We start from the raw sequence: 13,221 nt of genomic DNA, 5'->3' as shown, positions 1-13,221 counted from the left end.
TCCTCGATCCTTTACGTAGAATTCTACCAAACTCGTGGAAAGTATTCTTTAGAGGACGGAAGAGAAAAAAGCGTTGTTCGCTTTCAGGCAAACATGTTTCGCGTGTACTTGACGCAAGTGACGGAGATGCAAACGTTTATCGACTCTGCTCATGCGAAAGTTGGCCACTTCAAATGGTTGGTATTTTCCTTGTGTCTGTTTCACTCGGTGCTACTGGAACGAAGAAAGTTCGGTTCCTTAGGATTCAATATACCGTACGAGTTCACCGACGGTGATTTAAGGATATGCATATCGCAGTTGCACATGTTTCTCTTGGAATACGATATCGTTCCGTTTAAGGTATAAAAGCTTAAGCTCGTGTTACATCTATACACGTGCATAGTTGCACGGCTTGATTTCTCATGGTTTCGCGTCGTTCAAACAGGTGTTGATATACACAGCTGGTCACATAAATTATGGCGGCCGAATTACGGACGACTGGGATCGTCGATGCGTGCTAACCATTCTGCGAGATTTTTACAGGCAAGAGATTCTGTCGTCGTCGTACCGATTCGACGAAGAAGGACGTTACGTTCAAGTGTGTATCGTTGTCGTAGCGTGGTTTTACGACGCGAAGAAACTGAAAATTATCCGTCCGATATCGATAGCCTCGAGAAAAGTTAAAAAAATGAAAATCGTTAGAAACGTAATATTTTTCGAAATATTACGAGATAAATCTTCGAGATAATTTCCGGAATAGAAGATGTACGAACGGTATCGGAAACGGTGTCGCGATAGTAGCAGTACGACAGGACGTTATCCGTTGTTTACCGGAATAACCGTAATTCAATTTAAGATCCATTTGCGTTTCTACGACAAATCGCGAACAACGAAACGTTTTTCGCGCGTTCCAGCTACCAGACACGGCCACGTTCCACGATTATATCGAGTACGTGAAAACCTTCCCCCTCAACGACGACCCATCGATGTTCGGAATGCATCCAAACGCGGATATTAGCTTCGCGCAAGCGGAAACGTACGCCTGCCTGAACACGTTACTCGCGCTTCAGCCACGACAAGTCGGAACCGCGGCTGCCAGCGTCGAAGAGGTGACCAATCGATTAGCCCGAGATATGCTGTCGACGATACCACGAACCTTCGATTTGGCCGCTATGCAGCAAAAGTATTTCGTATTCTTTACGCGCACACATGGATACAGCGTCTCTGTTTCTCTGTCTATGCGGCAAACGACCACGAATCGCGATTTGCGTCACCTTCTTCGTCCTTTTATTTTCTACGCTCGCGATCGTTATTCCGCCTTACGAGCCTAACGCGACTTCGACAACCGAGATTCCCTACATTTCGAACGTACAAAAGACGCTACGAAAACCTTCGATACTCGTCTTTCGTTCGTTCGTTCGTTTCGTTTTATGCCACAACGAATACACGATAACGGAAATATATCTCAGGTATCCGGTATTGTACGAAGAGTCCTTTAACACTGTACTGCTTCAAGAAGCTATACGCTATAACGGTTTACTGGATGTGGTAAAAACAACACTGGTGGATCTGTTGAAAGCTTTAAAAGGATTGGTTGTCATGTCCGAATACTTGGAAATTGTGTCCAACAGCCTCTACACTAACAGAATTCCGCAAGTTTGGCAAGATAAGGGTTATCCTTCGTTAAAACCTCTCGGTAACGCTTTCACTGTCGCTTATCGAAGTTTAACCGTTCGATTCGTTGTCGGAACAGACTTTCGAATTTTTCTTCGAATGATCGAGTTCAACGGTGGTGCAGGTGCTTGGTTCCTGGACTTGAAAGAACGAATCCAATTTTTAAGATCTTGGGAAAACAGAGGGATACCGGCAGCCTTTTGGATTTCCGGTTTCTACTTTCCGCAAGCATTTTTAACGGGCACTTTGCAGAATTTCGCACGCAAATACGTCGTATCCATCGACGCGATTGATTTCAGTTTCCAGGTAGCGAATCGATCGAACCATCAATTTCCTACGATATTATTCTTGTTACATCTTGTTACATCGCCGAAATGTGAAATGCGAATTTTACGCAAACTACGATATACTGTGGATAAAGATTCGATAAAGAAACGTAAAAACGGATAAACGTCGAATTACTTTTAACGTTGTAGGTATTAAAATCGATACCAGAGCACAGGCCGCCAAATGGTTGTGTTATTTATGGCCTGTTTCTTGAAGGATGTCGATGGGATGGAAACTATTTAAACGAATCTTTACCCAAGGAACTATATACTAGTAAGTAGAACGATATTCGAAGAAACGTTATAAACGTCATATTCTTTTCCATAGCTTCGGCGTATTCGATCAATTATTTCGATGTGCTTTCGGTATACATATTCTCTATCTGTTGCGCTACGATATGTACCTATTTAAAATATACCTATTTACCATTTGCTATTTTATAACTGCTATCGATGATTACAATTGAATTTTATCATCTACATCCATTCTTTACTAAATTATATGCTATAACCTCTACTAAAAATCCTTTCTTTCCCTCTCTTTGTGATAATACCAACTCTCTGTCTAAGTGATCTCGTGAATATCTTTTCGCAGACATGCTTCCGATTCTACTTTTGCCGGAAGTAGATCACAAGCAGCCCGAAGGAATCTACGTTTGTCCCGTGTACAAAACTATCAACCGAGCAGGAACATTGAGCACTACCGGTCATTCGACAAATTTTGTATTGCCGATGGAAATTCCTAGTGAAAAACCGCAAGCTCATTGGATCAAGAGAGGCGTAGCTCTGATTTGTGCATTGGATTATTAACGATATCTATTTTAATGTTCTTTGTTTCGCTTGTAATCTCCATGTAATTGCTCTACATATTATTCGTATTATTCTTTGTGCGAGCAAAACAAAATACTTGGTATAAAATTACGATAAAACGACAGAACAAGGGTATTATTATTATTGTTGTTGTTGTTGTTGTTGTTATTATTATTATTATCATTATTATTATTATTATTATTATTATTATTATTATCATCATTATTATTATTGTTAACGAGAACGGGCAACGAGTGTAACGATTGTTATTGATCCGTTCGAATCGTTTTATGCATCTCTTTCGTTTAATTTTCGATCCTTCCTTTTTGATCTTCTATATTCCTCGTTAGCCCATTTAACGATCACAACCGTCGATAGAAATGCTGCGACAAAATAAGTGCTAATTAGTTTTTCATTTCTTAACAGTAAAATAGTAATGTACGTAATCGTATTATAAAATTGTTAAGAAAATTTCATTATTCTTTTATGCGCAATTTCGAGAATGCGTTATTTTACCTGGCACCATCGGCACTAAAGCGTGCATCGATCGTTTCAAGAAATTCGGTAAGCCATGAGAAATGGATTTTGCCCAAAATCTTTGATGCGTTGCGCACAACGTATAATACATAATTTTTCTTATTCGTACCGGTAATTCTCCAAAATTTAAAACCATGTTATATATTGATCTTTTGAGTTTTCGACGGAAATAACGTGTACGCGACCCAACGTACAGATTGGTATAAAATTTTCCAAGCGAAAGACAAAAGCATTTCGACTTTTAATGCTGCCTCCAACACGTATAAATGTATGATGTTTCGAGCATTTATACGTAACTATACAAATAAACGACCAGATAAAGCAAACAACCACGCGGATATTTAAATATAAATATATTTATTTCGACAAAAAGGAAAAAGAAATATATATATAAATACTACGCATATATCATATACACAATGATACAATATAACAGTATAGATATAAACAAAATACGCTAGAAACGACAAACATCAAAAAGTATGCAGAAATCATGGTGCAAGACACAAGTATTTGGAAATACATTTCCTAAATTTAGAGACAAGTATTATCTGCAGGCATATGTTCCAAGACTTTCTGTGGAATAACAAATTTATCTGGATTTTGTTCCAATAAGCATCCTAGAAGCCGTGGTACCGACAATACAGTGCCAGATATCACGGAAGGGAAGGATGGCCCATCTACCGATCGATAAATAATCTGCAATCTTTTACTAAAATATTCACCGTACACGGATATATGACCAACTTCGATGTATTGTCTCGAGAAGGGAGACCACAGTTCGAAAGATACGCGCATTGATTCCCAAGGCCGCAATTCTGAAGATGATCTCAGCACAATTTGATAATGATCGCACACGTTATCGTACAACTTGCATACGGTGTTTAACAATCTTTCAAATTGCGTATGATACTCTTCGCTTTTCCCATCCTTCACCAATATAAACGCAAGCGCAGCCGAAGCTTGACAAACAGTGAACAAACCGATCGGGGTAGAACCTGCTCGAAAAGGGGTGTATTGCCTCCCAGTGGAAAAATATGCTATTGGAAAATGACGTGGATCTATTAACTGCTTTGCGTGCATTGCCAAAAATGAAAATAAACTTGCACCTCCAACAAGGTGCATACAATTCGGCGAATCTTTATCTACTTCGCTATAATTGTCTATTATAAAAGCATCCGCAGGATCTTCGTGATTTAAACCAGAACCGTCTATTATCAAGCTACGACTAAAATCTGCGCCCGCTACTCTGATCATATTATCCGCGCCAAGTATTTTTCCAGCGTAACTTAATATACCAAGTTCGAAAAGAGCCGCGTCGTTACATAAATAGTACTGCATTGGATTTCTATACTCCAACAAACCAAGATGTCTTCCAATTTCGATGTGATTCTTCTTATCCGGGTGTGGGCGTTCGTTTAAAGAATTAACGCGTTTTATTACGATAGGACCCTCGACCGGTGTCTTCCCGTCTAATTCGTTTGGTAATTGAAACATTTTCTTCAAAATACTTTCCTTTAAAGTCTCTAAGGCATCTTTAATCATTCTCAAGTCATGCTTTACCGCTGAGATTTGCAATTTTAATTTTGTAAATTCCGCTTGTTCCCCTGTGGTTAAATTTTCTTGTTTTTCAAAAAAAGGAACTAGTTTGTTCGATATCTCTTGGCTTCTCTGTTCTAATTTAGATTTATTCGTATGCACAGAATTGTAAAAGTCCCACATACTTTTAACATCCTTGGCGTTCAAATTTAATTTTCGCGCTGCCAAATCTTGCTGTAACCTTTCCATATCTGTTAATCTTTTATCAAAATCTATATACGGCTGTATAAATGAATAATATTCTTTGCCATCGATGTTTGAAATAAATAACGCAGAAGTATATCGTCTTTTAGAAATCCATAGCGTATCGACAAATTTTAAAGTATTACGCGTTATGCACTTACGAACCATACGTTTCTCTACGAAACGTGCTACGTGATTTGCCATTGTAACTGTCTATAAACTTTTACGACTTTCCGACAACCTTTATGATCTTTATACGCTTCTATAAGTTTCTCGAAAACAAATTTCGTTTATAAAAAAGTTAATTTCTATGCATCCACTTTTGGTATTTTAGTTTTTGGTGGAATGCCCGACTCAACGTCCATTTTGCAACCGTCACGACTTATCGTCTCAATTTTTCTCTTTTGTGGAGCGATATAACTTCCTTTGCCAGCTGCCCTTTCCGACTCCTCGATGGAATACGGTTCCAGCTCAAGAGCTTTCAGTCTTCGTTTATGGACTTTTGTCGTAAAATGATCGCTTAAAGCGATATCGTTTATAAAGTATCTCCTACGGATGAAAATGAATTCTTTAGTACATCTCAACGTTCATAATACAAACGTAGAGACATCACGATATACAAAATAACCATTTAAATGTAAAAATAATACACATGTACGCGCAAAGGTTACAAAATAACAGAGTACACGCATCGAAAGGTTATATTACTCAAAATAATATATCACGTTACGTTATACACTCACGCGCAATGAATACAGTAGTATTGACCTGCCCCAGGTTTATCCAAGTCTACTTTCTGATTTAATAGCCTCTCTACATTTTTGTCATTCAAATCTTCATCGATCTAAAATAAAGAATATCGTGTAACAATTGCCGTTCGTACGTACGTACCCACGTGGCATATCATAAAGGTTAGGTTAGATTTTTAAAATTAAGTTGTTATTATACCTCGTCCAAATCTTTCGTTCTTCTTTTAGTTCGCCAACCTTTTTTTAAATGTGTGTCCCCCCTGTGATATTTTTTACGTTTATAAGTCATTCCCAATGAAAGATTAATTTACACGATGAAATTAAATTCCACTGCCTATCACGTTCACACCTACAAAACGGTGTTACAACAAACAAGGAGTACGTATGTTTCGACGAAATGTGTGCAAATTGCTATGTCAAAAGGAATGCCTTCTATCCTCGATTTATTAAGATAAACGATAAATAATAGTTATATATCAAATTCAATAATTCATGCAGTTGTAACGATTCAGTGTGAATTCATAACCTGTTTGAAAAAATGCAAAGAAATAAGGTAATAAGTGTGTGGTAAAAGTTTGATTTACGGCTCGTTCTCATCGAAACGAGCGTTAATCTTATAAAATCTTTAATTTTACACAAAGTGTTTACACATTCGTTTTAAACATTCGTTTTAAACGATGTACAAAGTGTATAAAATCAATGTGTACAAATTGATTATGTATATAATAGAATTTATAGTAGTTTCACGACTGCTGGAGACTTTTTAGCGTTGCTATTGGTCAAACGTCACGGTGGCTTCGCCTTTATGAGAATTCGTAAAAAGGTTATAATGGTGTGATAGAGTTTCCAGTGGTAAGTATCGTGAATGGCATTAAAATTCGTCGGTATTCTTCTGCGATCGTAATTCTTTCAAACGCTTCTCTGAAAACCAACGAAATCGAGAGCAGATACATTTTTGTGAAATGAACTCGAAACATAGAATATATCGACGAAGGTGATATTAGAAACGGCAAATTTACAAATTGCCTCGAGAAAGTACGGATGATAAGCAAATGTTTAGTATCGAACGTTTAACGTAAATATACAAGAGAGATGAGAGTTAACCGAAGAAGAAGAAACTAGGATTAAAAAGAAAGAACATTCGTAAATGGGCATGCGCAGTAATTTGCTTTGAAAGTGATGGTAATGCTGTGGTAGAACCGGCAGATGTCGGTATAATATGTTAGAGTAGGTCGCGCCTCTATCGGCGAAGCGTCACATCAATTCAAACGGTGCGCCAGTGACTTGAGGGGGGTCCACACCATTTTGAAAGTAAAAATACTGCGCGACCCGGGATTTTGTTTGTGCGGTTCGGCGAGGGTAAAAAAGCGGCGAGGGCTAGGCTGTGTGGTATGGTCGGGGCAACGCGGTGTCGCGCGTAAAATGACGTAGAATGTGCGAGGGTGTGCCGCGTGCGGTACGAGGTGTGTTAGCGGAAACGGTGTCGCGGTGTGTAGGGTCGGCGCTGACCGTAGCTATCGTAGCGTACGGGAAATTGGCTGTGGCTTCGCCAATGGATGCCAGGCAGGAGGAGACGCCATTTTGATATACGGGCGCACGTCAAGCGTTCGCTCGTAGGGAAACGCGGTCTCGAGTCGGTCTGCCGCTTCGCGTAGGACCGCGCAGGTGAATTCTGTGGTTCGCTCGGTTGAAGAGTATCGTTGGTACGAGTGCGTGGCGCAACGTATCCGAACGGTATCGTTGACAAGTGACAGGTGAATCGATCGGGCCGCGAGGAAAGTCGCGTTGCGGCCCCGTGCCCGTAACACGGTTCGCTCGGTTGATTGGTAGTGACTACTGTGTGTGGAACTACGTGTACATTCGGATTTTTCCCCACGCGGCCGAGAGTCGAGTGTGCACAGCGAGGGACAACGTAGCTAGTGTATATTGGTGCGCGGGGATCCGGGGTGGCGGTGTACGCGGCAGGGAAAAGCCGCTGCTGTCTCGTTGGTTTCGCGCGCGCGAGAGAGGCCACCGGCCGACACTTTGGGCCAGGACAAGACGACCCGATGTCGGGAGCGGGTCGCGACCCCGTGTCGACCCGTGGTCGTCCTCGTCCTCGCGTACCCATCTCTTTCATAGCACCAGGACACACCTGGCGTAAATGTGCTCTCATGAGCGCCCATGTGCACCTCTCTTTCTGCCTGCTGCCCTTACGTGCCCTGTAAATCCAGAGCACACCCCGATTAGCACGCCCACGCACTCTATCACTCGCGAATATGGCCAAGATCCTCAACAAGGACCCCGTCACCTACGAGAGGGAGAGGGACAACTTCCTTAAGGACCTCCGTCATTTCCATGAGACCAGAGGGTAAGCTGATTTCGATGCTTCTCATTCTTCCATTCCATTATTTATCTCTCTGTCTGGCTACTCTCTCATACATCGATCATTATTTTCCGCTCCGTTTCCTCGTTTGCATTCAACCGTTTTCTCTATTTTTCTTTTCTTTTCTTTATCATTATTTTCATTATTATCATCATTATCATCATCATTATTATCATCATCATCATTATTATTATTATTATTATTATTATTTATGTATCTTGCTCTATTCGATCGCTAGAAACACATATTCTCGTTCAATCGTTCTCGCGACGTTTCGAAAGTGATTCGGATTAACATTGCCTACCCAGAATGTAGACAAAGTTGAGGTTATGTACGATTAGTTTAAAGTTTCCCAGAGAAACTCGCCTTTGTGCAAGCCATTTGTTTACGTGTGTTCCATGTTTTCTTTATCGACAATTATCGGTCGCCTATCTTATTGCGATTGAGGTTACGTTCGATCGAAATGAACAATATTATGATCAACTTGTTGATTTTTTTTCCTTTCTTTCATTCGAATTTATGTCGCTCGATATCGCGATTCTTGTAAACGCTAAGGTTTTTTCTTCATTCGATAACTGGATTTTAATGATATTAACACGAATGTACAAGCGTTTGAACAATCGAATAACTGCGAATCATTTCACGCGTAAACATTGTCCTTTATTACGTCATTGTTCATGTTTTATTAGTTTAGGAAACGGATACAAAGCATTTTCGATGGTCATACTAAACGGTTTTAACCTCGGTCGGAATTTGTCTATTTGTCACTGAATCTGTGTATTCGTTGAATACAATCAAAGAATCGACATGTTTCCATCTAATTTATATTTTTAATAATTTATTGATTTTATATATTTTTACATGTTTTATATGTCTAATTATATCTATGTATAATAGTACTATACATATCGTGTACAATTTAATACGTATTGACACCTCCTTATACCATATACGTAAACGTGCAATTACGCATACCGAAGAAAATCAAATGTTCCTATCGTTTAAAAAATAAGGAGATAACAAGTTAATAAGTAATCTATCATTTACTTCGGCGAATGCTAAGATTGAAAAAATAAAATTCACAGTACAGTAATTTATGGCATTATTTCTGTACTCTATAAATATCACATTTTTCTATTATATCGTTGGTTTTTTTTACACATATCGTAAATTTGACACGTTTCAGGACTCCGTTCAAGAAAAATCCGAAAATCAATGGAAAAGATATAGATCTGTACTTGTTGTACGTCGTCGTTACTGCTCATGGCGGATGGATAAAGGTGAGTCCATACTGTCATGTATGTATACATTTTTCTCTTCAGTTTTTCAAGTACAGTTCAGTTTCGCCAACATGCCCCGTGTACAAAAATATTTGATATCCATAACTTCATACGTAATTCTCGCGTAACACAATGAGCGAAAATGTCAGAAATATTATGTTTCTATGTACTATTAGCAAAACGTGTGAATAGGGTTTTACCACGTACTTGGATACGGTATATGCTCTCATTTTACACTCATTTTTACACTCGTGATCCTTTCGTTCGAATTATTGTTTCCACGCTAATTTACATTTCTTGATCATTTCTCTTTTAGATTATTATCATTGCAAATACGTGCAATATACCAAGGTTCATAGGATGATGCTTTGAATAAAAATAAAACACTATAATGAGAATATTCTTTTGCTTCTCGTTATTCTTATATGATTTTATATAATAAAAAAGAAGGATAATTTTATAATTTAATACTTAGGGTACGGATCACCCGTGTTCATACTATTACGATACTTGTCTACACTTTAGGCACATTGAACGAGGTGTATCAATCGTTTATCTTTTATTTTATTTCAAGCGCAATAAGAAAGTGATACTCGAACACAAAGTTCATCGAATGTATAGGTCTAACATTTTGTCTATTATATTCTAATAAAAACTTATTGCGTTGTATCGCAATACTGTGACAAAGCTTCGAAACACGCACAAAATATTTATGTGGACTGAGAAATAAAGAAGCAAATCTCGGATAAGCTAACTCGGATAAGTTAGCAAACGTGTAACTTTTATAAGATAATGCGAATTTTTACGAAAATTTTATTATGCGGTGGAGGAGGTACGATCTGTTTCATACATTTCGAACGACCCAATTTCCTTGTCGTCGAACAATTGGCCTTTCTCAGTTATATCCAATCTAGTTCGAATATATTCAACGGTACGTGGAGCAACGTTTATTCACAAATCAGTTCCACGATCGGTTCGGGTCATTCTGTCACATTCCGTGTTTTCATTCCAAGTTACATGGCAGACTGTCCATCCTACCGATCAGGTACTCGATTCGGTTCTGCGCATCGAAATCGCTTTGGCTCGTTTACCCAGCTCGAATTTCGAGTATGCGAATGCCTCGAGCGTCCGCGCACGCTCCTAGGCGCGGGAAGGACGAGTGGTCGCGTGCTCTTTGCTACGGAAGCCTCCCAAATCCAAGACTACCGGTCTACTAAGTATGTACACATGTATATATATATATGTGTGTGTGTGTGTATATATGCAACCTCCTTGAGGTAGAATTATTAAAAAATTAATAATCTGCAAATTAATTTGTAATGTGCCAAACGAAATTAAAAACGACAAATCAACCCAACTTATTTTATAAAAAATGCATTGTTTTAGTTATATGACTCAAATTCGTAAAACGTCGGAACATATTTGTGACAAAATTTCTTCTTCGATTATTCTTCTAATACGTACTTTTGCCCTCCCCCTTTTTTTTCTCTTGTTTTAAGTTCTATCGTTAACAAAAAAAATGGTTTTCGATCCATCACGCGCGATTAATAATCGAGCAATGCGTCCCGGAAACGCGGGAAAACGATTGTTTGGCGAAACGGGTACACTCGTTCGTCGATCACGTGCTTCGAAAATGAAACTATAACAATGACAAAATCTATAGCTGCTTTATTACGTGAAATCAAAGTAAATAACCTCGATGATAATTGCATAAAAGTGTAACTAAATCGCTATTTTACATCTTTGCCAATGATATTTTTCAAAGAAAAAAACAGTTCACTCTACATGACATATTGGATGGTTGGATTATTTGTTATATTAAAAGATTTTACTACCTATTGTTATATATTAGATATTATGGGATATGGCGGTTCACGTAAACAACGCAATAGTGTAATATTCACCTCTTTTGAACTACTAACTAACTACAACCATCTATGCGTGTATAGCCACACGTTTGATACAAGCACGATTTTCAAAACCATGTGGTGCATATAAATATACATACATACGTATGTTTCACGAAGAGTGTACAATTTTTCGATTTACTCGAGATATACTTATGAGCAGGAAATACGTGTGTACATTGTACATATCTATGTACAGTAAAGTAAAACGTGAAACTCGATGCGATCTGGAATACGATTATTTTGTTATACTTTTACACTTGCGATAGTTAGAGTCGAGCATATTGGCAATTTTTTAACACAGGAAGCTCGCTGTATACGTTTTTCGCGATTAACCTCGCCTAACCTCCATTTCCGATAATCGCGTCTTTCTCATCGGGAGAAGACCCAAAACCAAAGGGTCACCGCCCAACGTTACACGACGCGTACGGCCCGAGCTTGTCAAGTTTATAAACAGTAATTTACGCGCGCGTGTTGTCATTCATGCACGTGGATTGATACGTACACGTAACATTATGGTTAACGAATCTTACAGAAACAAGAATGAATCGTGTTCGGGCATTTCTTACATTTTGACAAACATACGGTACTGTTCGCATAAAGCCAGGTGCACGCTGACACACAATTGCCCGTAGGCACGCGTTGTTTGTCCAAGAGAATTCATTAGCATTATTATCTTTTAATCTTCGACACGTAGGTTTGGCGCACATTTTAATAAACCGAATCAATTCGGATGTAATTTCTTTAACGCGTCGAATAGATCTCTCTTTCCGGCGAAAAGGCCTTTTCGGGGAACACCGAGGCCTTTGAGATCCTGCATTCGCTCGAGTCAATTCAGAATTCAACCTCACGTCTAATTTCTGACCATACTTCTCCAGATTTTTTAGAAAGTAAAAGCAATTTTACAAAGTAAATCTATATATATATAAAATTGCTGGGGTTCGGTGTTAAAATTTAGGATTTATATTTATAAATTTAAGATTTACTTGTCGTTAGACCTGCGTTTACGGAGTGAAATTGACGATATCGAGTTGTCAACGATGTATACACGTTATGTTTACGTCGTGTATCGATATCACACATATGTACGCTCGCGCGTTTCTTTTCGCACACTCAAATTCTCAGAACATTTAGTATTCGTTCGAACGTTCGCCTCGATGTGGTTTCTTTGTATTATGCATATGGAAAACGATAGAATAGAATTCGTTTCCATACAACTTCTTGTTAATGTAAATTTGAATTCATTTCTTTTTGAATATTTTATTTAACATTGGAAAACAAACTGTGAAGTTTGAACAGTGATTCAGGCATTTCAATGAAATAATTGGTCGTCCGTTTGATTCGCATAGTAGCTTTCGATTCGTCTAACGTAACGAGATCTCTTTGCGCTACGACGAGTAACGAAGCGATCGAAATGATTTTTTGAACGCGGTATCCTTGTCTCTGCTACTCTCCGCTGCTGCCGTAATTCGATCGGTTTATTTAAGAACAATGCGTATCTATTTTTTTCAAAATGAACCAATCTTTACGTTCGGTGATCGCAAAATAATTTCTTCGTTTAAGGATAAATTGTAAGAAAAAGTAGTAGCCGTTGTTGTATAACTTTTCAAATCAATATTGGAACGTTGAAACATGCGTTCCGTTAAAGATAGAATTTTTGCTGATTGTTTATGTCTGCGTCGTTGTTTCGTCGCTTTTTCGTTATACTTAAAACACCTCCGTGTAACAATTTTTGCAGTTAAAGTCAAAGTGTTGCCAACTACTTTTTCGTTCGAAATAATTTATTGGTAATGCGCTTTTTGTATTCGAACA

The 13,221-nt window shown here is 38.5% G+C and overlaps 4 protein-coding genes across 9 annotated transcripts in view; 2 read left to right on the top strand and 2 right to left on the bottom strand.

Annotated features, from left to right (window-relative positions):
• Positions 1–3,596, top strand: part of LOC117162255 (dynein axonemal heavy chain 1-like) — a 56,308-nt gene extending 52,712 nt beyond the window's left edge. The window contains exons 55-61 of the mRNA XM_076627856.1: positions 88–339; positions 425–577; positions 894–1,162; positions 1,449–1,675; positions 1,778–1,959; positions 2,130–2,253; positions 2,575–3,596. Of these exons, the coding sequence (XP_076483971.1) occupies positions 88–339; positions 425–577; positions 894–1,162; positions 1,449–1,675; positions 1,778–1,959; positions 2,130–2,253; positions 2,575–2,789 (1,422 nt within the window). The 3' untranslated portion in view covers positions 2,790–3,596. The remainder of the gene's footprint in view (positions 1–87; positions 340–424; positions 578–893; positions 1,163–1,448; positions 1,676–1,777; positions 1,960–2,129; positions 2,254–2,574) is intronic.
• Positions 3,597–3,664: 68 nt separating this feature from the next.
• Positions 3,665–5,312, bottom strand: LOC117162251 (Seryl-tRNA synthetase-like insect mitochondrial protein). Its single transcript, XM_033344112.2, has one exon. It carries the CDS (start codon positions 5,310–5,312, stop codon positions 3,861–3,863), a length of 1,452 nt encoding a protein of 483 aa, XP_033200003.2. The 3' UTR covers positions 3,665–3,860.
• A 104-nt stretch (positions 5,313–5,416) lies between these two features.
• On the bottom strand, positions 5,417–6,392 carry LOC117162252 (zinc finger protein 593 homolog). Its single transcript, XM_033344113.2, has 3 exons — positions 6,057–6,392; positions 5,852–5,952; positions 5,417–5,657 (listed from the first exon to the last, which is right to left on the bottom strand). The coding sequence occupies exons 1-3, from the start codon at positions 6,144–6,146 to the stop codon at positions 5,417–5,419; spliced, it is 432 nt and encodes a 143-aa protein (XP_033200004.2). The 5' UTR covers positions 6,147–6,392.
• Positions 6,393–6,591: 199 nt separating this feature from the next.
• The window catches only part of Bap170 (Brahma associated protein 170kD), a 58,250-nt gene continuing 51,620 nt past the window's right edge, over positions 6,592–13,221 (top strand). For 3 of the 6 annotated variants that reach the window (XR_013061859.1, XM_076627841.1, XM_076627838.1), the window contains exons 1-2: positions 6,596–8,207; positions 9,409–9,502. Coding sequence is in view for 5 of the 6 variants with exons in the window: in XM_076627841.1 (XP_076483956.1) it covers positions 8,116–8,207; positions 9,409–9,502 (186 nt within the window). In the remaining variant the exon portion in view is untranslated. Of the gene's footprint in view, positions 8,208–9,408; positions 9,503–13,221 lie in introns of all 6 variants that reach the window. The other 3 variants (XM_076627842.1, XM_076627839.1, XM_076627840.1) reach the window with 3 other exon arrangements.

The sequence above is a fragment of the Bombus vancouverensis genome, chromosome 2 (genome assembly GCF_051014615.1).
Source record: "Bombus vancouverensis nearcticus chromosome 2, iyBomVanc1_principal, whole genome shotgun sequence".
Classification (NCBI taxonomy): Eukaryota; Metazoa; Arthropoda; class Insecta; order Hymenoptera; family Apidae; genus Bombus; species Bombus vancouverensis.
This window is presented reverse-complemented; position numbering and strand designations above follow the sequence as displayed.

Excerpts from the sequence above, each read along its gene's own strand:
- LOC117162251 (XM_033344112.2), bottom strand. The coding sequence starts at position 5,312 with ATGGCAAATCACGTAGCACGTTTCGTAGAGAAACGTATGGTTCGTAAG.
- LOC117162252 (XM_033344113.2), bottom strand. The coding sequence starts at position 6,146 with ATGACTTATAAACGTAAAAAATATCACAGGGGGGACACACATTTAAAA. Across the intron at positions 5,953-6,056 it reads GAACGAAAGATTTGGACGAG|ATCGATGAAGATTTGAATGA; the intron begins GTATAATAACAA and ends TCTTTATTTTAG. Across the intron at positions 5,658-5,851 it reads TACTACTGTATTCATTGCGC|GAGATACTTTATAAACGATA; the intron begins GTGAGTGTATAA and ends TTTCATCCGTAG.